The sequence below is a fragment of the Pelodiscus sinensis genome, chromosome 26 (genome assembly GCF_049634645.1).
Source record: "Pelodiscus sinensis isolate JC-2024 chromosome 26, ASM4963464v1, whole genome shotgun sequence".
Taxonomy (NCBI): Eukaryota; Metazoa; Chordata; order Testudines; family Trionychidae; genus Pelodiscus; species Pelodiscus sinensis.
Window position 1 is genome coordinate 8658345 of NC_134736.1, and position 24356 is coordinate 8682700.

Consider the following 24356-nt stretch of genomic DNA (forward strand, 5'->3'; position numbering starts at 1 on the left):
ACAGGTGAAAATATTTGGGGTAAAATTATGAATATTAAAATTTTGGTTTTTTTATAAAGTTAGTGATTTTAAAATGTTGGTATCAGAAATATCAAAAGGGTCCAATTTTATTTATTTATTTATTGCTTTTGTTTTTTCAAAAATCAGGTTTTTAAAAGGGAAGGAGAATCCGAGGAAGAGGAGACCGGTCAGTCCCTGGAAGTATGGATTGAATAAATGGACTATAAGGTAGATAAAAAGCTGGCAAGATTGTTGGGCTCAACAGCTCGATGTCTAGTTGGCAGTAGATATCAAGCAGAGTACCCCAAGATTCAGTTCTGGGACCTGTTTTCTTCAACATCTTTATTAATGGCCTGGATGAAGGAATGGATTGCACCCTTAGAAAGTTCGCAGATGACACTAAACTAGGGGGAGAGGTAGATATGCTGGAAGGTAGGGACTGAGTCCAAAGTTACCTAGACAAATTGGAGGATTGGGCCAAAAGGACTCTGATGAGGTTCAACAAGGATAAGTGCAGAATCCCAAACACTGCAACAGGCTGGGGACTGACTGGCTAAGCAGCAGATTGGCAGAAAAGGACCTGGGGATTACCGTGGATGAGAAGCTGGATATGAGTCAACAGTGTGCTCTTATCGCCAAGAAGACTAATGGCATATTGGGGTTCATTAGAAGGAGCATTGCCAGCAGATCCAGAGAAGTGATTATTCCCCTTTATATGGCACTAGTGAGGCTACAGCTGGAGTATTGTGTCCAGTTCTGGGTCCTTACTCCCATTACAGAAAGGATGTGGACACATTGGAGACAGTCTAGGAGAGAGCAACAAAAATGATTAGGGGGCTGGAGCACACGATTTATGAGAAGAGACTGAGGGATTTGGGCTTGTTTAGTCTGCAGAAGAGAAGAGTGGGGTGGGATTTGATAGAAGCCTTCATCTTCCTGAAGGGGGGTTCCAAAGAGGCTGGAGAGATGCTATTCTCAGTCGTGACAGATGGCAGAACGAGAAGCAATGGTCTCAAGTAGCAGGAAAAACTATTTCTCTAGGAGGGTGGTAAAGCATTGAAATGGGTTACTAGAGAGGTGGTGGAATCTCCATCCCTAGAGATTTTTAAGTCCTACCTTGACTAAGCCCTGGCTGGGATGATTTAGTTGGGTTGGTCCTGCTTTGGGCAGGGGGTTGGACTCGGTGACTTCCTGAGGTCTCTTCCAGCCCTAGGATTCTATAAGGATGCAAAGCAGTAAATGGCCAAGTGATACATTTGCTAAAATGTCCAATGTTGCTGATTATGAGTATGTTCCAATGCTGGGATGACTTGTGCCCATCATATTATACTACCCTTAATCAAATTGACTTCTTTTTTTCTTATTGGAAGGCTATGAGAATCATGTTAATCCTAGATTTTAACCTAATGCTTTATCATGCTTTATCCTGAAACTCAAATGTAAAAAAAAAATATCAAGCGTGTAAAAGTAAGTGACAGTCCACCAAACAGCAACCATACAAACTGGTGGCTCTACATAGGCAGAGTCAGGCAGGGAAGTGGTTCCACAGACTCAAGGCTGGATTCCTTTTGTGGGGCTTGGGGTTAATAGATTTTGTAAGAGTCCCTCAGCCAGGATGGTGCTAGAAATGAAGAATTCAGCATGGGAGGAGGCTGTGGGTTGAGGCAGGAGGAGGTGACAGCTTTGACTGGAGGTGTGGGCTCTGCAGTGGGGTTGGGGATGAGAGGTTTGAGGTGCAGGAGGGTGTTCCAGGCTGAGGCCAAGGGGTTTGTAGTGCTGGAGGGACTCAGGGTAGGAGGTTGGTGTACAGGTGCAGGGTCAGGGCAGGAGTTAGGATGTGGGAGCGGGCTCATGGTCTGGGAAGGGGGGGGCTAGGTGTAGGGCATTTACCTGGGACTGCTCCCCTTTGGTGGTACAGACTAAGGATGTTAAGGACTAGTCGACTAGCTAATAAGCAAAAGCTGGGCAGAAAAATCAACCTTCGAGAGAGGACTGACTCTCAGCCCTGAAGTCTTCATCGCCAGTTTCTATAAAAGTTGCTCTGATATTATTAATCAAACCATACAAGAAAAATCCACCAAAGTTTTTGAGAGAGTAATAAAAGCAAAAAACTACTTCTGGCCTCAAGAAAGTTAAACTCATTAAGGTTCAGAATCATAACTGTCTGCAGACCAAGACGACTCAATTTTCTGAAAACCAATAGCCATTATTAACAATCTTAAGACAGCACTATTTGTTTAATGCAGGAACACCCAGTATTGCAAACTCCCACCAGTTACAGAGTTTTGGCACCTGAAGGAAGCGCTCTCAGTATGAGAGAACCTCCTTTATTATTATTATCTTCAGGTCTGCCCTGATATAGCAGCAGCTGTTCTAACTGTCCTCTCCACCATACCTCCAGCTAACTCCTGCCATTATCACCCCTGTCCACAATCTGCCAGAGGCTGTAGGAGGTGGGAAAGGCTGCTGTGTTGTTATATGAGTGATTGTTTCTATGCATAACTTAATCACAATGGCTACGTCTACATTGGCAAGATTTTGCGCAAATACTTTTAACGCAAGAGTTTTTGTGTTCAAGTATTTGCGCAAGAGAGCGTCTACACTGGCATGTGCTTTTGCGCAAGAGATGTGCTTTTGCACAAAAGCATCCGTGCCAGCGTAGACGCACTCTTGCGCAAGAAAGCTCCGATGGCCATTTTAACCATAGGGCTTTCTTGCGCAAGAAATTCATGTTGCCTGTCTACACTGGCCTCTTGCGCAAGAACAGTTGCGCAAAAGGGCTTATTCGTGAGTGGGAGCATCAGAGTTCTGGCGCAAGAAGCCCTGATTTCATACATTAGAACGTCAGTTTACTTGCGCAAGAACATGCAGCCAGTGTAGACAGGCAGCAAGTTTTGGTGCAAGAGCGGCTGCTTTTGCACAAGACCGCGCCAGTGTAGACACAGCCTGTTTGAGGTCTATTTTCCTAGTGTAGAGTTGGCTAATGTTTCAATAATTCCCAGCCCCCTTTGTTGACCAAAAAGGCACCATCAATAACACTTCCTCCATACAAAGCAGAAACATTGCTTTAGACAGATTGCTGCACCACAGTCCAGCTGAGGTTAACCCTTCAGAGATTTTTTTTACTCCCTCTAGACTCGGGAGGTCAATACAAATCAATATTTGCAGCAATTCAAAGTAAACTTTTCCAAAACGGGATAGATTCACATGCTGCGATTCACAAACCTAAAGTCATCACTCAGAATGAAGGGAAGAATAGTAATAGAAATGTAGCCGTGTTAGTCTGGGGTAGCTGAAGTAAAATGCAGGACTATGTAGCACTTTAAAGACTAACAAGATGGTTTATTAGATGATGAGCTTTCGTGGGCCAGACCCACTTCCTCAGATCAAATAGTGGAAGAAAATAGTCACAACCATATATACCAAAGGATACAATTAAAAAAATGAACACATATGAAAAGGACAAATCACATTTCAGAACTGAAGGAGGATGCGGGGGGTGGGGAAGGAAGGAAGGTAAGTATCTGTGAGTTAATGATATTAGAGGTGGGGAAAGTTAGATGTCTGTGAGCTAATGGTATTAGAGGTGATAATTGGGGAAGCTATCCTGGTAATGGGTAAGATAGTTGGGGTCTTTGTTCAATCCACCCCCCCGGATAGTGTCGAATTTTAACATGAATGACAGTTCAGAGGATTCCCTTTCAAGTGCAGATGTAAAAGGTCTTTGTAGAAGAACGCAGGTGGTGAAGTCGTTGAGACAGTGTCCTTTCTGGTTGAAATGGCAAGAAATAGTTTTTTCTTTGTGATCTTGTCTGATATGTTTTGTGGGCATTAATCCTTTGGCGAAGTGTCTGAGATGTTTGTCCAATGTACATAGCAGACGGACACTTTTGGCACATGATAGCATAAATTATATTTCTGGATGCACAGGAATATGTGTTCTTGATCTTATAACTCGGTTAGGTCCAATAATGGTATCAGCAGAATGAATATGCGGACAAAGCTGGCAACGGGGTTTGTTGCAAGGGAAGGTACCAGGGTTGGTATTAGTATGGTATGTCCTGTGGTTGTTGGTAAGAATCATCTTGAGGTTAGGTGGTTGTCTATAGGAGACAATGGGTCTGTCTCCCAGAGCCTCTTGGAGTATGGTATCCTGTTCCAGTATAGGCTGTAGTTTATTGATAATGTGTTGGACAGGTTTAAGTTGGGGGTTGTAGGTGATGACAAGTGGTGTTCTATTGTTGGTTTTCTTGGGTCTGTCTTGAAGTAGATGGTTTCTAGGTATTCGTCTGGCTCTTTCAATTTGCTTTTTTATTTCTCCGGGTGGGTAGTTGAGATTTATAAATGCTTGGTAAAGATCCTGAAGCTTCTGGTCTCTGTCAGTGGGATTAGAGCAGATGCGGTTGTATCTAAGGGCTTGGCTGTAGACGATAGATCGTATGGTGTGTTCTGGATGGGAGCTGGAAGCATGTAGGTAACTGTATGAGTCAGTGGGTTTTCTGTAGAGAGTGGTGTCTAATTTTCCATTGTTGATTTGTACTGTGGTGTCCAGGAAGTGGACCTCTCGTGTAGAATGGTCCAGGCTGAGGTTGATGGTGGGGTGTAGGTTGTTAAAATCTCTGTGGAATATCTCCAGTGTTCCTTGGCCATGCGTCCAGATCATAAAAATGTCATCAATGTAGCGTAAGTAGAGAAGGGGTGAGAGGGGACGGGAGTTGAGGAAACTTTGTTCTAGGTCAGCCATAAAGATGTTAGCATATTGTGGGGCCATGCGTTTACCCATGGCTGTGCCGCTGATCTGGAGGTATAAGTTGTTCTCAAACTGGAAATAATTGTGGGTGAGAACAAAGTTACATAGGTCTGCTATCAGGTTGGCAGTGGTGTCCTCTGGGATAGTGTTTCTAATTGCTTGTAATCCGTCTTCATGTGGGATGTTGGTGTATAGAGCTTCTACGTCCATGGTGGCAAGGATGGTGTTAGTGGGGAGGTTATCGATGTTTTGTAGTTTCCTTAGGAAGTCAGTAGTGTCTTGGAGATAGCTGGGGGTGTTGGTTGCAAAGGGTTTGAGAAGAGAGTCTACATAGCTGGATAGACCAGTAGTGAGTGTGCCAATACCAGAGATGATGGGACGTCCGGGGTGTCCAGGTTTGTGGATCTTGGGAAGCAGATAGAACAATCCTGGTCGGGGGTCAGAAAGTGTTTCTGTGTGGATTTGTTCCCGAGTAGCTGTGGGGAGGCTTTTAAGGAGACAGTGTAGTTTCTTTTGGTATTCCGAGGTGGGATCAGAGGAGAGAAGTTTGTAAAATGTGGTGTTCGAGAGTTGTCTGGTTGCCTCCTGGTTATAGTCGGCCTTATTCATAATGACCACAGCACCCCCTTTATCAGCTGGTTTGATGATAATGTCCAGGTTGTTTTTGAGACTCTGGATGGCATGGTGTTCAGCGCGGCTAAGATTGTGTGTCGCTTGTTGTCGTTTGCGAATAATGTCAGTCTGTGCATTGTTGCGGAAGCTTTGTATATAGAAATCCAGACTGTAATTCCAACCGTCAGGGGGAAGAAGTTAGCCTGCTGACGAGCCTAACATAATAACTTAAGCTCCTAATTTATATTTTTTTTATATTGTACGGCTCCTAACATTATTATAAGCCCCTCAAAGGGGAAACTGTATTAATCATCTCACCACCGTGCACTACAACTTTTTTAAAAGCAGCTTTTCATCTTCCTAAGAAAAAGCATCAGACTGGGTCTCCTCAGGAAGCCGTGTTACAGTTGTAGCGTGGCAAATACGTTTACAGTGTCACATCTTCAACAAGTGTCAGTCGTGCACGATTGTGATTTCACTGTTCAGCGTGCAAGGGCAGGGTGGTGAATTATACAGCTCACTTATGCACTGCTGCCTCAACAGCGGACAGGTGCTTGTCCCCCTATTTAAACCAGGGGCGGGCAAGACACAGCCCCCCCCGCCCCCCAGGCACTTTCATCAGCTGGCTGCTGCGGGGGGGGGGGGGTGGAGGTTCGCACCCCTCCCCCCCTCCAGTGGCGCGTTTCCCACGGATACGCGTTGCCTAGGCTACCCATGGGGCGGGGCGAGCACCGGCCCATCGCTCGCGGGGGCGGGGCTGGGGCGGAGAGCTGGGAGACCAGCGCTGGGAGAGTAGCGCAGTGCGCCTGCGTGGGCCGCGCCGGGGACAGCGCAGCGCGCGTGCGTCCGTGCGTGGACGGGAGGCTGGTGCAACGCGCCTGCGTGGCGGGGGGCGGCGCAACGCGCCTGCGTGGGCCGGCGGGTCCGGCCGGCAGCGGCGGAAGAGCTCGGGGGCGCCGCAGCCGGGTGAGCGCGCGCGGCTTGGGCGCGAACCCCTCCCTGCGGCGCGCGCGCCCTTGGACACCCCTGTGGCGCGCGCTGCCGCTATGGGGCGGGCGGTACCACGTGAGCCTCTGGGGCGGGGTGAGGCGGCTGGGGACCCGGGACCGGCCTCCCCACAGAGCCTGGCGTCTCCCCCCCCCCCCCCCCCCCCCCCGCTGCCGGCTCCATTCCGCGGGGCGCGTCTCCCCGCAGGTCAGTGTTTCAATAACCCCCCCCCCTTCCCGCCCACCCAGAAAGGTCCCATAAAAGCGCCTCTCGTGTGTGAGGAAACCCTCGGGGGGGGGGGGGGTTGTGGTGCAAGGGCGGGGGCGGGGCGCTTCCTTGCCTGTGAGCAGAGTTGTGAGCAGTGTTCTTCCCCCGCCCCCCGCCCCCCCATCCCTGTGTGGCAGATAGTTTGCTCCAGGCGCCTGCACACGCGCACCCCCAGTAGGACACGCGCTGGGCAGCATTGGACTCGCCCCCGGGGGGGCTGCCCACGCGCTCGGTGAGCCAAGAAACACTGGTTGTGACCTGAGTCACCTGGTCAGTGTCCGACTCCGAAGGGGACGCTTTTCCACCAAGATGGGCCTTGCGGCTCGGATACCTCCAGGGCGGGGTGCAGGCTCTAGCACGGTGAACATCGGGCTGGGAGAGATTTCTGTTTAGAAACTTCACACCTGACGAAGTGGGTCTTTGCCCACGAAAGCTGATGCTCCTACACCTCAGTTAGTCTATCAGGTGCCACAGGACGCCTCGCTGCTTTCACCTATTTTAAGGATCAATGTATTTGCTGTGATGTCAGGGAGTCTTTTCCAGTCCCCCGCCCCTGTCTTCCCAGAGCTGGATCAGCTGCAATGCAGCATCTCGAAGCACTAATCTTTGTTCCTCTGTGGTAATCTAGGGCAGAGTTCATACCGTCTAAAGCTGAGGCTCTAGGAACCCATCCTTCTGCCCTCTGCCCCTTTGTCTCTAAGTCTCAGGAGATTGCTGTGTGTCTGCAAACACTTCTTACTGCAGGTGCCTGACCTCTCCGGTCCATTGTCCTGCTGCCAAACCACACACAGTTCACATGTTCAGCCTGCTGTCATTAAGTGTTAATGTTCAGTCATTGGGATTCCCATGTTTTGTTCTGGGTCTTCAGTTAATATGTTGATTCCAGCCAGCTTTTGATGTCTTTATCTCATCCCAGTCAACCCTGGGATGCATGCCTCTCTGTTCCCAGAAGTGTTTTGACTCCTCTGCTTCCAGTATGTGGAAATACCAAATCAAATGGGTCCCCTGAAGCTTGTATTGTTGTATTATATATTTAGAAAGCTCCTGCTTTCATCACTCTATCATTCCCAGTCCCTTGTTTGTCCTGATGCAGAATCCAGCTGACATTTTGAATTTGGATTCCTGCCCAGTTCTCTACCCCTAGGCCATGGGTTTTCCCCTTTCTGACTCCCTTGCATACTCAGTTGTTTCTTATTGCTTAGTCACAGTTACATGGTTACATTTTTAATTGTTTTTGTACATCCTTAATGGTAATCACATTGGAGAGACTGGTTTAGACCACCACCATTGCAAGAGCTGGTTATATACCAAAGTTACAGAGGTGATTTGGGAGGCTACTTTTTGTAAAATGCAGGGAGCAGATAGTATTACACAACATTGCCTGAAGAGCGCTGTTATTCTGTATCCTCCTACTGCAGGACTCTCAAGTAAACATCCTACAAGTGCTTCTGTAACGGGAAAATAAACGTATATGTGGGGGAAGTTGGGTAACCAAAAGTTTGTCAAACATACCAACTGGGTGTTTGATATTCTTCACTAAACTGATCAGAGTTAAAAGCTCAGGTGGCTAAAATCTACAGACTAGACCTATGGTCACTAACCCGTCGATCGCGATTGACTGGTTGATCAGGAGGGCTCGACCAGTCAATCGCAAGGCATTCGAAAGCCCCCCCAATTTCCCACCCCCAAGAAGCCCCACTACTTATCTCCAGCAACAATGGGGGTAGTGCCAGCTTCCTGCGGGGTGGAAGCCCAGCAGCTGCACACCACTTCTGGGGTTTTAGGAAGTGCGCTGGCTGCTCCCCCTCCCCCTATAGCCGGTGCGGTACCACAACCCAGGTTTGTGGCATGCCGGGGACTTGCTGCGTGAGGTAGGAGTCACCAGAGGAGGCACACATCGGGGCTTCCCTTCTCTGGGGGAAAGTAGGGGGGGAGGAGTCCCAGGAGGAGGCATGCTCTGGAGCGTCCCTCCTCTGTGGGCAGGGGGGGAGGAGTCGAGTCCCAGGAGGAGGCACGTGCCAGGGCTTCCCTACTCTGGGGGGAGAAGGGGGTAGGAGTCCCGGGAGGAGATGCATGCTGGGGACACCCTGCCTCCATTGGCACCCTGCCCCAGCACCCACTAGCACTCTTCCTCAGTACCATGTCCCCTGCTCCCACCAGCACAATTGGGGCCACATTAGTGAGGTTTGGCGGTGGGAGGGGGTTGGAAGAGTTTTTTTTTTTTTGCCTCTCACTTGTGAGCCCCAACTTACTGTTCTTTAGGTCAGTGACCCCTGACTCAAAACAGGTTCTCTGCCCTTCTCATAAATAAAAACAATGCTGAAACTTTTTGTTTGACATATTTTATTTAAAAATGAAGCCTGCCCAACAAACCCCCAATTGGGGCCAAGCCTCCATCTGGCTGCTGCATCCTCCCCTTCCCCCCCACCCTAGATCTGAGCCTTTCATACATTGGAACCTCCTGTCCTCAGCCTCTCCCATCCTCAAACTCTTGCACCCTCACATCCTCAGTCTTCTACCACAACACTTCTGCACCATCCACACATCGCACATCTGTGTCCTGAGCCCATCATGCTCCCAACCTCCCTGCCCTGAGCCCCTCACATACCCCAACCCAAACTCCTGCACCCTCACATCTATAAGCCTGTGGCTTGCTCAGTACCCCAACCCTCCACCTGACCCCAACAATTCCCAGCCTGGAGCCTCCTCCCCAAGCCAGCATCCCCTTCTCCACCTCCTCCTGCATCCAAATTTCCTCCCAGAGCTTGCACCTCTTGCCCCTTCCCACACCCAAATCCCATATTCCCAACCCAGAGCCCACACATCCTGTCTCAACCCAGTGAAGGTATGGCTAGACTGCAGGAGTTTTTCTGGGATTCCAGAGGAATCCCGGAAAAACTCTTCCGCATCCAGGGACAAGTTTGTTGTTCTGCTTTTTTTTTTTTTTTTTTTTTTTTTAGTGGAAGAGCAAATATGCTTTTTTGGTAAACCCTGTATTCCTTGTTCCATGAGGAATAAAGGGGCTTCCGAAAAAAGGTGTTTTTCTAACTTTTGGTCCAGTCTAGACAGGCCAAAGTTTGGAAAAACCTCTTCCTACAGAAGAATCGGCGGGGGGGGGAGCGGCAGTATAGCCATACCCTGAGAGTGTATAAGGGCTGGGGATAGCAAGTGATAGCGAAAAGGAGAACAGAGAGCGGGGCTTCCAGGAAGGGATGGGGTCTTGGGGGAAGGATGGGGCAGTAGATCTTGGCTTGTTCTGACATTTAAAAAGTGATCTCGGGTATAAAAAGGTTGGAGACCACTGGGCTAGACTATCATAATGTCTGTCTTCTTCTTCATACAGATCTCTTGTTTGTGTGCTAGTGCCTGCTGACACACAACTCTTTGCTTTAAAAAAAGAAGTCTGTTGGTCTGTCAGTGACTGCTTTACAAGTGTGGTCAAGGATTCTTAAGGCACTCCTCATTACACACTCTGGTATTGAAGAAACATCGGACCATTGATTTCCTCTCTGTATTATACATCTGGAAGTAAACAAGAGCATGTTGGGTAGAACTGGCAAGAAATTGACGCATATTTCAGATTTTTCTTTGGGTCTGGAGTGATCAAAGGGACAGTGAGAGGACAAAGGAACAAAACATAAAGGTAAGGGAACAGATGTTGTAAACATTGTGTTCTAAATTAAGTTTGGAAGCTGATGTGTACTATGTGTGTTTTGTCAGTGAATTGATGACCTGTTAGATTTGATACTCATGTGCATTGGCTGTCTGGTGATGTTCCAGTACAAATTATCCAGGCTGAATGAAACACAAGACTATTCAGTTTAACTTTTGTTTATAATCAGTTTCAGGTCGACTCCCATGGCTAAGCACCATTTGAGTTTTCAAATAGTACAGAGAAATGCTTACATCCAAACTCTGTAAACAATTTTGATATTTGACTGTCAGTTGCCCGATATATGATAATGTAAAACTTAAAGTCTGAGTCTTACTTGCCAGAAGCTGTGCTTTATCTGCATACAAGGAGCAAATGTGGTGTCTTCTGCATACTCTGGCCCTGAAATCATCCTGGGTTGTGGTGGCAGTCCTGTGGGCTGAACCCCTGCCTGGTCTATCCATCTATGTTTTAGATAGATCAACACGTAGACATCTTACCACACTGACTGTTTCAGGGGTGATTAGGAGTACTTTCTGCCTTGCAGCTGAGAACAAGAAGGCTCAGGGACAGGAAAAGGAGGAGATGATGGTGAAAATGCCATGTTGCAGGGATATGTAATGTAAGTTAGAAATGAGAGCTGCTGGACCACCATGTTGGTGCATGTGCAGGATGTTTTCCTATTATGCTGGAGATAGAGAAGAATGAAGTTATTTCATCTGTACATGGTGCCACCATAGATTTCACTGAATGTTTTAATTTCCTCAAGAATTATCCCTTTAACTAATCATACTGGTTTGGAGAGTATGTCTGCGTATGTCAGAGACAAAAATTGGCAATTCTCCTGACCAACAGTTTCATTGGAAGGAGTATTGACAAGGGTTTTCGAGTACAGGCAGTCCCCGGGTTACGTACAAGATAGGGAATGTAGGTTTGTTCTTAAGTTGAATCTGTATGTAAGTCGGAACTGGCGTCAGCTGCTGCTGAAACTGATCAGTTTCAACCGCGGCTGAATCTGGATGCCAGTTCTGACTTACATACAGATTCAACTTAAGAAACCCAGGCGTCCCCAAGTCAGCTGCTGATTAAACTGATCAGCAGCTGATTCCAGGAAGCCTGGGGCAGAGCAACTCTGCCTTGGGCTTCCTGTAGTCAGCTGCTGGTCAGTTTCAGCAGCGGCTGACTTGGGGACGCCTGGGGCAGAGCAGCTGGGGTGCTGCTGGGTTGCTCCAGTAGGCACGGCTCCTCGGTGCTACTGGAGCAACCCAGCAGCACCCCAGCTGCTCTGCCCCAGGCGTCCTGATTCAGCTGCTGCTGAAACTGACCAGCAGCGGCTGAATCAGGACGCCTGGGGCAGAGCAGCTGGGGTGCTGCCGGGTTGGTTCGGAGCGGCGCTGCGGGACCAACCCGGCAGCCCCCAGCTGCTCTACCCCAGGGGTAGGCAATAAAAGCCTGGTCTGCTGGGGGGGGCACTAACTGCACCCCCCGCCCCAGCAGATCAGGGGGACAGGAGCAAAGCCGCGGAGCACGCCCGCAGCGGGACAGCCCAAGCGCGCCTGGGCTATCCCACTGCGGGCGTGCTCCAAGGCTTTGCTCCCCGTCTCCCTGCAGACCAGGGAGATAGAGAGCAAAGCTGCGGAGCACGCCCGCAGCGGGACAGCACAAGCGTGCCCGGGCTGTCCCGCTGCGGGCGTGCTCCAAGGCTTTGCTCCCCATCTCCCTGCAGACCAGGGAGACGGAGAGCAAAACCGCTGAGCATGCCCGCAGCAGGACAGCCCGGGCACGCTTGTGCTGTCCCGCTGCGGGCGTGCTCCGCGGCTTTGCTCCTGTCCCCCTGGTCTGCTGGGGGGGTCCAGCAAAGCCGCTGGACCCCCCCAGCAGACCAGGGACACCAGAGCAAAGCCACCGCCTGGGCGGCTCTGCTCGTTTGCCCGGGAGCAAAGCCGCCCAGGCGGCGGCTTTGCTCGGGTGTCCCTGGTCTGCTGGGGGGGTCCAGTGGCTTTTCTGGATCCCCCCAGCAGACCAGGGGGACAGGAGCAAAGCCGCCCAGGCGGCGGGAGTCCCGCTGCCTGGGCGGCTTTGCTCCGGGGCAAACGAGCAAAGCTGCCCAGGCAGCGGGACTCCCGCCGCCTGGGCGGCTTTGCTCGGGTGTCCCTGGTCTGCTGGGGGGGGTCCAGCAGCTTTGCTGGACCCCCCCAGCAGACCAGGGAGACCGGGAGAAGCTTTTCTCGCCCCGGAGAACACGGGTGGCGACCCGCCGCCCGTGAGCTCCGGGGCGAGAAAAGCCCCGTTCGTAAGTGCGGATCCGACATAAGTCGGGGACTGCCTGTATATAATTTGACATTTAAGTGGTCAGCATGTAAAATCCTTTGAGTAGAGATATATAATGGATGTGACCATTTACTCATCAACAAAGAATAAAAAAAACCCACATTAGCCTCTTTTTAGAGTCAACAAAAATCTTTTGTACTTGCTCCTGCTGGCTTTGGGGCAGCAAGTTTGCTGTCAGATATTCTCAGAGAAGTGCCCCCATTGCCTAAGGATGCAGGCCAACAAACCAAGATGAGTGGGCAAGGTAAAGAGATGGTATTGGACTATAATCTAGGTATTACCTTGGGGAGAGTTTGCTGCAGGGGAGAAGAGGTGATCCTAATGTTAGGCTGGCATGTGGAGAGATAATGCAGTGGCACAATGATTATGGGTGCTGTTTAAAACCAAATCAACCATTATAAACAATGCGTAGTCCTGGAGCACCTTAAAGACTAACAAATATAGTATCATGAGCTTTTGTGGGCAAAATCCACTTCCTCAGATGAACAGAGGAAGTGGGTTTTGCTCACGAAAGTTTGTGATACAACGTGTATATTTTTGTTAGTTTCTAAGGTGCTTACAGGATTACTCATTGTTTTTAAAGTTACAGACTAACACGGCTGCCCGTTTGAGAGAAATCAACCATGTTAATTGTAGTTATTAAGCCTGGGTAAAAAATGTTTGAGGGTGGAGTTGGTAAGAAATTCTTACTTTTAAGCTTCTGAGAGGATAGTCTAGCTAATGGGGAGTTTGAAAATATTTGTGGTCAGCAGCATCCATTAATCTCCTGGATATTTTGCAAAACTTCATTCAAAATGAGTTTTTGGTTCATTCCAGATGACTGAGTTGGAGCTGAAGAGTCCAGAATAGTGCAGTCCTTTGCCAAAAAGTGCTGATACAGATAACTAGACTAAATATTTGTTCTTCCTTTACAAAGTTAGTTAGGCTGCTCCAGATCAGATCACACTTATTAATTTTGCTTATTGTAAATTTGTCTGTTACAGAAACTGGATGGCTTCTACAGTGAGCATAAACTTGGATAAAGACACATTACTGGTGGATGGAATACCACCCGCAAAAAAACCCAGGTAAACTTACTAGTATTTCAATGTCCATATTGTATAAATAGGAGAAATGATGAAAGGCTTTTTTAAATGACCCTACATTTGTTTTAGAAAGGGGTGTGACACCTGGCACTAAGTCTCAGTGACCTTTCCAAGGCTTGTCTGATAGTGTGTGCTGCCTTTGGCCGTCTGTTATAACCATTATTTTCTTGTTGGTGTAAATAGAAATCTCTATTTGGGGAAAACAGGTTTTTTATTTAAATTGTATTTTTTTTTAATAAATCTGATTTTTATTTTCATTTTTAATCTTAAACTCAGATTTTAAACATGTTTATTTTAATACAAAATATGTTAAGGCCTAGTTATTGCTTAAAGCAAATAAATAAAAAATAAATATACTGACTCCGTGAGCCTGTCAAAGCTTTTGAGTGAAAGGCTGTTTTTCTATATAAAAAAGGCACGGGAGGAAAATCTAACACTTGAGAGAGTGGTTTATAATAAATATGGCACAACCAGTCATGTCCTGTGGGGGATTCAGGAGCTATTGGGTGCAAGAGGCTGGGGAAGTTCCCACAGATGTTGGGATCTGGGCTCTGGCTTCAGGAGACACCATTATGTATCCCATTACAAAGAAACAGCAAAAATAAAGACCAAATTGAAGCTTTCCCCTTGATGATTTAGATGCCTTTGGTTTAATTCAGTCCAGCCTGTTTCTTGTGGTGATTAGCCTGTAAGATAAGGTATTTAATTCAGGTTAAGAAAATTCCCAGAACGGGTTCTGTTTCAAAGCAGAAAAGGACATCCGATTTGTTTCAGTTACTTTAACTCCCTGGCATCCTGGAGGGTGCCTGGATGTGCTGAAGATACTAGCCAGTGCTTGATCTTCTCTCTGGGTTGGTTTGGCAGAAAAATATGTCTGAAGAGCTGTTGGAGGAAATGTAGTTGGCTAACTCGACTGACTTATTGGCTGTGAGAAGGCAGGAAGGGGGTGAAATAAAACTTAATTTAAAAAACAATAAAAGTCTTCAGGGTTTTTTTTAAATATTTTTAGTTTTTGTTTTCATTTTCCACCCTGTAGATCTCTAATGTAAACAGAAAGGAGACTGGGAGTGTAGGCTGGCTTGCTAGGAATGCAATAATAGAAATGGCTTCTTATCAGTGTGGGAACCAAATGTCTTTCTAGAAGAATTATTGCTTAGAATCATCTTTGTTGGGCTCATTTTCTGATACTCAGGCTCACAGGATTCTGAAAATATAAAAAGGCCTGATTGCACTTCCAGACTCTTAGGGAAAGTTTATTTCTTTTACGGGAGAATTAGAGTTCAGAAATAATTTAACTCCCTGCATAAAAATTACAGATCATATGAGTAGTAGAGTAATATCTGAATATATTCACAAACCAAAGGGTCAAAGAATTGTTTCCTCAAGAGGCAGCCAGTATGCAGTAGGAATGTTAGATATTGTGTAATTGAATAGATGTGTAACCTCATGAAATCTTAGTGATTACATGACTAATCAATAGTCCCCAAGGATGGGGGGCCGGCAGCCAGTGCGCTCCTGGCCCCACTCCAAGGGACCCCCTGCCATCCAGCGCTGCTGCCTCTATAATCAGCCAGATAAAAACCAGCTCCCCTTGTGGACCAGCTGCTTGCCATCCTATATTGCTTTCTCTGATACACTTCAGGTTACATAATTTCCTCTTCCCAAATCCCCAGGGTGTGCTGGAGCCCCCTTGCTACAGCACAGGGAGTGCATTGTGAGCCTGTTAGTGGGTGTGTACAAAAGTGTACATCAACTGGGATCATCAAGGCAAACCTCCTTGCCACTCACCACATTCCAGCCATCCTCCTAACCTGCATTTTTAGATGGCACCACTTGCTAGGACCTCTGCTGTCCTGCAGCTAAAATTAACTTGGCTTCCTCTGCTTTAGAAAGTTGTTTGGGTGCCAGGGAATTTTGCCTTAACTAGACTGATAAAGGACCAGGTTGTGACTATCTCATGCCTATAGTTGGCTGTTACTGGCCTGTAGAACTGCACTGCCTTTTAGGAGACTCTGTCGCTGCCCTGTCTCTCTCCATGAGTGACCGAGTGTACGCTTGGATTTGAAATCTGGGCATAGCAGGCCAACTCCTTCAGCCTCTCTTGCCTCCTCCAAGTTCTGGCCCCGGTGTGTGCATTTGGGACACGCATTTATGTCAGCACAAATGTCCTTCTCTCTTCCCTTGCTGCAGGAAACTATTGCCAAGCCTTAAAACCAAAAAGCCCGGTGAACTTGTTCTGGTAATTGGGACAGGGATCAGTGCAGCCGTAGCTCCTCAAGTTCCAGCACTGAAGTCTTGGAAAGGATTAATCCAGGCCCTGCTGGATGCTGCAATTGACTTTGATCTTCTTGAAGAGGAGGAGAGCAGAAAGTTTCAGAAATGTCTCCAAGAAGACAAGAACCTTGTTCATGTTGCCCATGACCTTATCCAGAAACTGTCTCCGGTGAGTGAATACCTGCAGGAGGATTCATCAACCCCAGGGTGTGTCTAGACTACAGAGTTTTTTTGAAAAAAGTGGCCTTTAAAAAAAAAAAAAAAAAAAAAAACTTCCTCTGCATCTAGACTGCTGCCGCGTTCTTTCTACAATAAATCAAAACAACACAGCAGTTTTTTTGACCGTGGAAAACCTCGTTTTACGAGGAATAACGCCTTTTTTTGAAAGTGCTCTTTTGAAAAAAGACGCTATGTAATGCAAACTGTGCTTTTTCAAGAGAGAGCATCCAGACTGCCTGGGTGCTCTTTCGAAAAAGCAGCTTTCTTTTTCGAAAGTACTGATTGTAGTCTAGACCAATGATTCCCAAACTTTTCGGCATCACTCCCCCTTTTTGATTTTTGAGAAACCCTTACACCCCCCCCCCCCCCAAAAAAAAAAGCAGCAGAACTTGGAGTGCTGTTGACGGGGATGTGTGTGGCAGGGTTGCCTCGTGCCCCCCCCCCCTGGAATTTCTTCACGCCCCACAGTTTGGCAACCCATGGTCTAAGATGCTCTTTTTCAAAAAAGGCTTGCAGTCTAGATGTAGCCCCACTGTGTAGAATGGGTCTGTTAGAGTGGGGGGTGGCCAAGGATTTGCCCTAGCAATTGCCCTAATGGGCTTGGCTGGCTAGGTATTGCTGTCCCTGAAACCCATCCACTGGTCCTGCCTCCTTGTCCTTGGGGCAACCTCAGGGAGTTGCATGAAGTTCCTACTCCCATCACTTAGTGTGCCAGGGTCAAGGTACCAAACCAGCCTAGCTGGTATCAGTGAGATGGTGCATCAGTTGTAGCTTGATGGCTCTGGTTCAGAAGTTCATGATTGTATTGACTGAAGTGGTGGGAGGGGGGCTCAGATGGGAGTTCCTCTGTGGAGATTACCTTGCTCTGTGCACTGTTTCCTTACATAGCTGTGTTGCAGAAAGTACCTGCTTCGTTAGCAGCCTGTGTTAGCACTGCCTGAGAGAGTAAAGGCTTAGTTTTTCTTAGCAATTCCAGAGTAAGCATGTTGTTTGGGGAAGAATGTGCCTCTGAGATGGGTTTTGGGGAGGCCTGGCCACCAGTGGTCTCAATTCTGGGTAGAAGGCTGTGCGTTCAAATCCCACTTCAGGCCTTGTGCTTGTCCTTGCTGCTGCCACGAAGGACAGCACTTGAGTACAGCAGTTAAAAGGGCCCTATTTTAACGGAATGGTTAAACCTATGTCCCTTTTGTCTGCATGAGTGCTCAATAGAGAGTAAAGATCTCACTGTACTTGTACATGCTTCTGTCTCAGCATGGTGAGCACGTTAGACATGCCAGGGTGGGCAATCGGTTTGGTGTCCTGGCCGAGGCTGCATCTCATCTGTTCACACAGCCTACTCTCTAACCTGAAAGCTCTTTTCTGATCACATAACTGCTGCTGTGTTTGCTTACACGTGGTCTGTACCCCCTGCTAACTCATTGCCTTGCAAAGTGCTTCAGGCTAGGTATGTAGGTTTGTATACTGCCCTCGACTCCAAGTCCATGCTATGAAAAATGCTACAGGGAACCAAATCCCAGCTCTGACCTTGCTTTCTCGATTCCCTCTGCAGCGCACTAGCAATGTCCGCTCCACGTTTTTCAAAGACTGTCTATATGAGGTGTTTGATGACCTAGAGTCTAAAATGGAGGATTCTGGGAAACAGCTGCTTCAGTCTGTGCTTCACTTGATGGAAAATGGAGCGCTCGTATTAACTACAAACTTTGATAACCTTCTGGAACTGTATGCAACAGACCAAGGGAAACAGCTTGAATCTCTCGACCTTACTGATGAAAAAAAGGTAAACCCGACTCTTCCTCATGGCAGCCAGGCTAAACATTCTGCTCTTTGTTCACACAAATCACAGGTCAGTGGTGGTGGAACATCCTGCACCTGCTCGAAATGTGTCGTGCTATTGACACTGACATTAATTTATAGTGGTAGATTATATATCCCAGGCTGGATGGTCCTTTAGTGTTGCAGTCTAGTATTCTAGGAGAGGAAAGAACATCCTCAAGTTCCTTTGCATCCCGAATGTCAGTCCTTAGAAATGCTGGCGGACATCCTTGTAACTCAGAAGCCCCAGGGCATATTTAATATCTTTTGTACTGCTCTGATTTGTGCTTAGGACTTCTGGCTTTCAGTTGCCAGCGTACTCCCAGCTTTGACTCCAGACAGGCCTTGGCTTTACGATTTTGAACTGTGCTGGCAGTTATATACACCAAAAAAACTAATCAATTTTTTTGGATAAAATATATTCCTTTTGTGGTATATTATAGACTATATAGGAATGTGTGATACATATTTAAATGGTTAATCAATGAGCGTTCTTATGTTCTTCCCTCCCCACGCTCTGCTATCTCTATATCAGAGGCAGCAGCATATGGGGAGGAGGGACAGGAGCTAGTGATTTTTCTTCATTATGCCCAAGTCAAATATATCAGTTCAATCACATTTCTAAATTCCAGTCTCCTACATGAGCTCCCAATATGCACTACTGGATATATTTACAGTGATCCAAATATAGTATTCTCAGTCATTGCAGGATTAAATAAGGAAAAGAGCTATGTAGGAATGAATTTGCAAACATGGTAAACTAGGAAAATGTGATAAGGATTTTATGTTGAAGCAAACAAAGGCTAACCTAAGCATGCTCAAAACTGTTTGGAGTCGAGATTGGAAATGGAATAAGCATGTAGTTTTGAGATCAATGCATATGAAAATAACGCTCTTACAGTTTGTTTTAACATTTCCTTGCTGAGTCCTGAGTGAGGAATCCTACTTTTCCTATCAACAGTGGGTGACAAGACAAAACAGCAACCTCTGCTGCAAATGAGCAGTGTAACACCATTTTTAATCTGCATGAGAAGATGAATCCAGAACTCATGAGAGTAGGGGTCTGAAGGAGAAGCTGACTGTTCAAATCGGCTGAAATTCAGGATGCTCCTGAAAAGCCGGGCTCTATTCATAACTTGAACTAATCACTACAAAATGATGCCTCAGCAAGACCTGCAATGAGGGGCCTGGGGAAAGCATCTGGCTCCCCTGTGGAGGACTGGCCGAAACTGACCCTTGGAAGGCTTTAGCTAAGCACTGACCTCCTGTGGTTTTAGATGTCTTGCAGATGATTTCAGTTTATTTTCTTCACATGCACTAGGATTTCTCTGCATCTCTCCTCGTCAGAAATGTTCTATAACAATTTAATTCCTGGAATGTCGATTTGCCAAATGAAGACATCCAGTTGCAGCTCGCTCTGCCCCACTCCATTCTGTCTTGCGGGTGGGCATGCCTTGCAGATACTTACCACACTGTTTGTTTTGTGCAGGTGCTGGAGTGGGCACAGGAGAAAAGGAAGCTCAGTGTCTTGCATATCCATGGAGTTTACACAAACCCCAGTGGAATAGTTCTCCATCCAGCTGGGTACCAGAATGTGCTGCGCAACACAGAGGTTATGGTGAGCTTCAGCTCGTGCGCCCTTTCCTGCCTGGGCCCCCAAGCTGAGAATGCTTTGCATAGCTGGGATCTTGTGATTGTTTGGCTTTTCCCTTCATTGTTGGGGTAATGGTGCTTGTTTTTCCACCAAATGTTTCTGCTTCTGCATAAGGTTCAGATCTCACTCAGCGCAAAGACATCTTGAAAGGGGCAAGATGGACTGTATGGTGGTGGAGTTTCCATTTTCTCTTGATGCTCATGGCAGACTCCTGTCACTAACTGCGCGATTAGCCAGTTAACCACTACTTAACATCCTTAACTCTGACTAGGGGTGTTAGCAAATGCTTGTCGGATAGTCGACTTGACTAGTTGCTTCCCCTTCTCAGAGAGGCAGTAAGGGGAGGAGGGAGCAGGAGCCAGTGCTGGGGGGAGGGGGACTGGTAAAGCCGGTTCCCCCAGTACCTTCTCTGTAGCAGGCAAGGGAGGCAGAGGCACAGCGTGAGCAGGGACTGCTTCAGTCCCTACTCCCACCAGTTCCCACTGCGGGCACTTCTGCTTTTGAAATGTACACTTCAAAGCAGAAGTGCTGCAGGGAGCACAGGGCAAGCAGGGACTCAAGCAGTCCCCACTAGACCTGTGCTCTCTGCGACGCTGCCCCCCCCCCCCCCCCCCGCTGCCTCTGAGAGGCGCAGCAAGCTGGGGACGAGAGCCGGCTTTAAAGCTGGTTCCCGCTGCCTCTAGTGAGGGGTGGGGAGGAGATGGGGGACACTGCTGTGGAGCAGCCCCTATCAGCTTGGGTCCCAGCAGGGAGCTTGGGCCCTGCCACAGACAGGAGAAAGGCAGGAGCTGTTGCTGCCAAGCAACCCGTTCATAGCAGTCAGCCCTGGCCGCCATGAACGGGCTGGAGCTGGAGCAGACTCTGTGGCGGCCTGCCATGAACAGGGGCTGCTGAATTCAGCGTGAGCCGGGACTGAGCAGTTCTGGCTCGCATTGATCGCGATGCCTCTGCATTTTAAAATGCAGAGCCAAAGCGCAGATGGCTCTGGAGCTGGCACAAACCAGGACTTGCTCAGTCCCGGCTCGAGTTGGCTCCTCTGGAGCTACCCCCACTATGGCCCTGCAGAGGTGCTTATCGACTAATCATACAGTTGATACAAATTAGCCAGATAATCACATTTTAATATCCTTAACTCTGACAGTTAAACATTATGGCTATGTCTACATTGGCCCCTTCTCCGGAAGAGGCATGTTAATTTCCAACTTCAGAATAGGGAAATCCGTGGGGGATTTAAATATCCCCCGCGGGATTTAAATAAACATGGCCGCCACTTTTTTTCCGGCTTGGGGAAAAGCCGGAAAAAAGCGTCTAGACTGGCGCGATCCTCCGGAATAAAGCCCTTTTCCGGAGGATCTCTTATTCCTACAAGAGATCCTCCGGAAAAGGGCTTTATTCCGGAGGATCGCGCCAGTCTAGATGCTTTTTTCCGGCTTTTCCCCAAGCCGGGAAAAAAGCGGCGGCCATGTTGATTTAAATCCCCCGCGGATTTCCCTATTCTGAAGTTGGAAATTAACATGCCTCTTCCGGAGAAGGGGCCAATGTAGACGTAGCCTACCAGCATGTACATGTCTTGTATCCTGCTTGCAGCCACTGCTATCCTGATGTGTATTTTTTTTATTTCTGTTTTTAAGGAAATTGTTTTTCAGCAAAACAATCAGATTTGTCTATACAGGTTTCTCCAGAAGCCCTTAACTTAGGCATTGGTCCCTTTCCCCCACCCCTTGGGTCAGACAGTCTGGCTAGAACTTCTCAGGCCCAGCCTTCTATAAATTAGTTCGAGAAGTGGAAGAAAGTTGATGTAGTTCCAAGTATTTTAAAAGGGCAAATGGTATGCGCGAGGTGATTATAGGTCTTTATCTGACATTGATCCCTGGCAAGGTAACAGAGTTGCTGTTTAAAGGATTGTAATAAAATAAATGCCATAACCTCATCAAAATAAGTGTTGATATAATACCTAGACTTCTGTAAGGCATTTGACTTGACACTTTCATTACACCACTATTATATAAAATTAATATGATGCACAGTCTGTGGATTAGAAGCTAGGTCTTTTGTAAATGCAGACTTCAGCAAGTAAGTGTGTTTCAAGGGTGTTCTGTAGGGATTGCTTCTTGGCCCTACTTCATTAACATTTTTGTTAATGACCTGGCTGTAAACACAGATTTGCAGAGGACACAATTAGGGGATTAGTAAAGAACTAAAAGGACAGGAGTCTGGAGTACTTGGTAATATGGATGCAAGCAACTCTTACACGTTTTAATTTGGTTGTTTACACCGGGGCACAAAGAAGGGAGGCCATACTTACTAGAGGAAAGTCTCTATCCTGGCATTTCAGATGAATCTGTGTTTAGGATGAATGGGTGAGTTGCCATGGGATAGGAACTCTAACAATAACTGAACTAATGTAAACCTTGTCATATTAAGAGCCCGAGGCTTTGTAAAAGCCAAATGGTGCGTAACTTGCATGTTGCAAGAGCCGTGATAAAACCTGCCCAGACTGCTCTTCTCTCTCTTTTTTAAAGCGGGAGATCCAGAAGCTGTATGAAAACAAATCATTCTTGTTCCTGGGCTGTGGCTGGACTGTGGATGACACCACATTTCAGGCACTCTTCCTAGAAGCTGTGAAGCACAAGTCGGATCTGGAGCACTTCATGCTGGTGCGGAGGGGAGACGTGGATGAATTTAAGAAGCTCCGTGAAAACATGCTGGATAAAGGGATTAAAGTCATTTCATATGGCGACGAATATGCCGACTTACCTGACTACTTCGAGAGGTTAACAAGTGAGATCTCCACGCGGGGTCAAGCAGGTACGTGGAGTGATGAGCTTTGTGCTGAATAGTAATGCACTGCACTCTGGCATGCATCACCTCATGTCTCCAAGCCATTTCAACAAGGGCTTCAGTGTTATGTACGATAGCGTAGCAAGCTCTGAGGGATAATGCCTGAGCTGCCCCTTTATCTCTTCTCTTGGTAACACTAAAATACCAGTTAGCAGAAAATTGGAATTACTGAAGATTTTAAAACACTCATTTTGTGCCTGCTTTGGCATGGTCTGTACCGTTTTATTCATTGAATAATTTTATTCTTGCATTGAGCCAAAGTAATGCAGGTGGGGTCTGTTTCGTTTCAGTGCTGGTTAAACTTAACAGTAGATAGCTGTTGTTGCTGTTGGTTGAGTGCTGCTTCCTAGGGGATGTAAGCTACTAGTCGACTATCAGAGGGGGGGGAGGAGCCAGGGGAAAGGATATCTGTGTGTCAAAACACCAGATGCACAAGCCAAATAGTCTTCTTTAGTTCTGAATTCTACATTTGGTGTCTGCCTAGGGACCCTTACAGCACTTTTCCTCTCCTTTTGGTCTGTATCGAGATGTAAGATTGATCCTTCCCTTCCAGCATGTAACTTCCAAATTATTTATTCTCTCGCTCTCACTCACCCCCTTCCTTCCTCCATGGGGTGGGAATAAACAGGAGCAGCAAATCTCATTCCCCTGACTGGCTTGCTGCTTCATTTTATTTCCTGGGGTTTTAGCTGGCTGGAGCTGTACCAAACAACATTTCTTAAATACCATCTTCTCTGTTCCCCAGCTCAGCCTAGAGAAGGACAGCTAAATGGCTCTGCTACAGCCCATGCTGAAATAAAAGGTATGGCATTTACTCATGAAGCTCTTAAGGTAGAGATCCAGCATGGCAAAACTGGGAATGTTTATGCCAGGGAGGGAGGGGAGACAGCCCTCTCCCAGAGATGCAACCATCTAGTCCAGGGCTAAAGGAGCTGCTGCTTGTGGTCATAGGAACAACTAGTGGCAGCTTTGAGATCAGACTTGTATATACTGATGTGCTGGATCTGAGAACAGTGAGGCAGTGCCAGCCACCTACCTCTCTTAGCTGGCTGACTTTGGAGGGTTGATGGTCAAAGCAGCTTTCAGTGAAGGTGGGCCAAACACACAGATCAAACAGCTTAAAAGCTGCTTGCACAGTGTCACAAATTAAGGCACAGCAGGGGAGTATATGCTACCTTTCCTCCTCCAGGACCTGGTATTCAAAATTTAGCATAGGGGTGCTATGAGCAGTTTAATGTAGATGAAAGAAACAGTTTCTGGACCTCTTTGAAAGGCTATTTTAACTTTTACACAGGGGGCAGTACCTGAGCTTCTACTCAGCTGTTTGTGCTACTGGTTCACCTGAGTTCAAGACCTTGGCAGCTATCCCACCAGCCTGTGGACCTCAGTCAGTTTACAGGAAAAGCACTCACTTTTTCAGTGGCTGGTTATTAAGAAACTGGGATTCAGTTGTGATCCTGCTAGAAACAACCAGACTTGACTGAGCCCCTGTTGGATGATCCTAGCTGCTGAAGATGGCTTGTAGTTTACACAGCAGTTACTGCAACCTTGAAGAGAAAGGAGGATTATTGTATCTGGAGGGAATCTCTCCCTCTCTAAACAGCAGCAGCCTCTGCAGTTTAATATCTTGCACATTTCAATGAAATGAAACTTGGAGCAGTTTTTATTACTTGACGCTCTAGTTTTCTAGTCCTTTCTTTATACTGTATTTTGTATGTTGAAGCTGTATTAAAAGCCTGTTCACTTAACTGCTTTGGCTTCATTCATTTCACTGGGGTGTAGCACCACATCCCAGGTGCCTAACTCAGTTTATGGTAGGGCTGAAGAGACAAATAAGTTAAACATTTCAGAGTGTTCATCCTAGCAACCTAT

The 24356-nt window shown here is 47.2% G+C and overlaps 1 protein-coding gene across 3 annotated transcripts; it reads left to right on the forward strand.

Moving 5' to 3' along the window:
• The first annotated feature begins 6189 nt into the window (after nt 1–6189).
• FAM118B (family with sequence similarity 118 member B) lies at nt 6190–24232 on the forward strand. Of its 3 annotated transcripts, none has more exons than XM_075909290.1 (9): nt 6190–6328; nt 9960–10259; nt 13583–13666; nt 15875–16127; nt 17727–17954; nt 19479–19607; nt 22166–22451; nt 23230–23286; nt 23779–24232. In XM_075909290.1, exons 3-9 carry the CDS (start codon nt 13590–13592, stop codon nt 23790–23792), a joined length of 1044 nt encoding a protein of 347 aa, XP_075765405.1. In that variant the 5' UTR covers nt 6190–6328; nt 9960–10259; nt 13583–13589; the 3' UTR covers nt 23793–24232. The 3 variants fall into 3 exon arrangements, with proteins under 3 accessions (XP_075765405.1, XP_075765408.1, XP_025039661.1); XM_075909293.1 differs by lacking the exon at nt 6190–6328 and adding an exon at nt 6511–6556; XM_025183876.2 differs by lacking the exons at nt 6190–6328; nt 9960–10259 and adding an exon at nt 10841–10890.
• Nucleotides 24233–24356: the final 124 nt, after the last annotated feature.

What these genes read in the sequence shown, in the direction of transcription:
- FAM118B (XM_025183876.2), top strand. Translation starts at nt 10,871, where the DNA reads ATGTTGCAGGGATATGTAAT. An exon ending in CCACCCGCAAAAAAACCCAG is followed by an intron (nt 13,667 to 15,874) that starts GTAAACTTACTA and finishes CCCTTGCTGCAG; the next exon opens with GAAACTATTGCCAAGCCTTA. An exon ending in TGCGCAACACAGAGGTTATG is followed by an intron (nt 19,608 to 22,165) that starts GTGAGCTTCAGC and finishes TCTTTTTTAAAG; the next exon opens with CGGGAGATCCAGAAGCTGTA.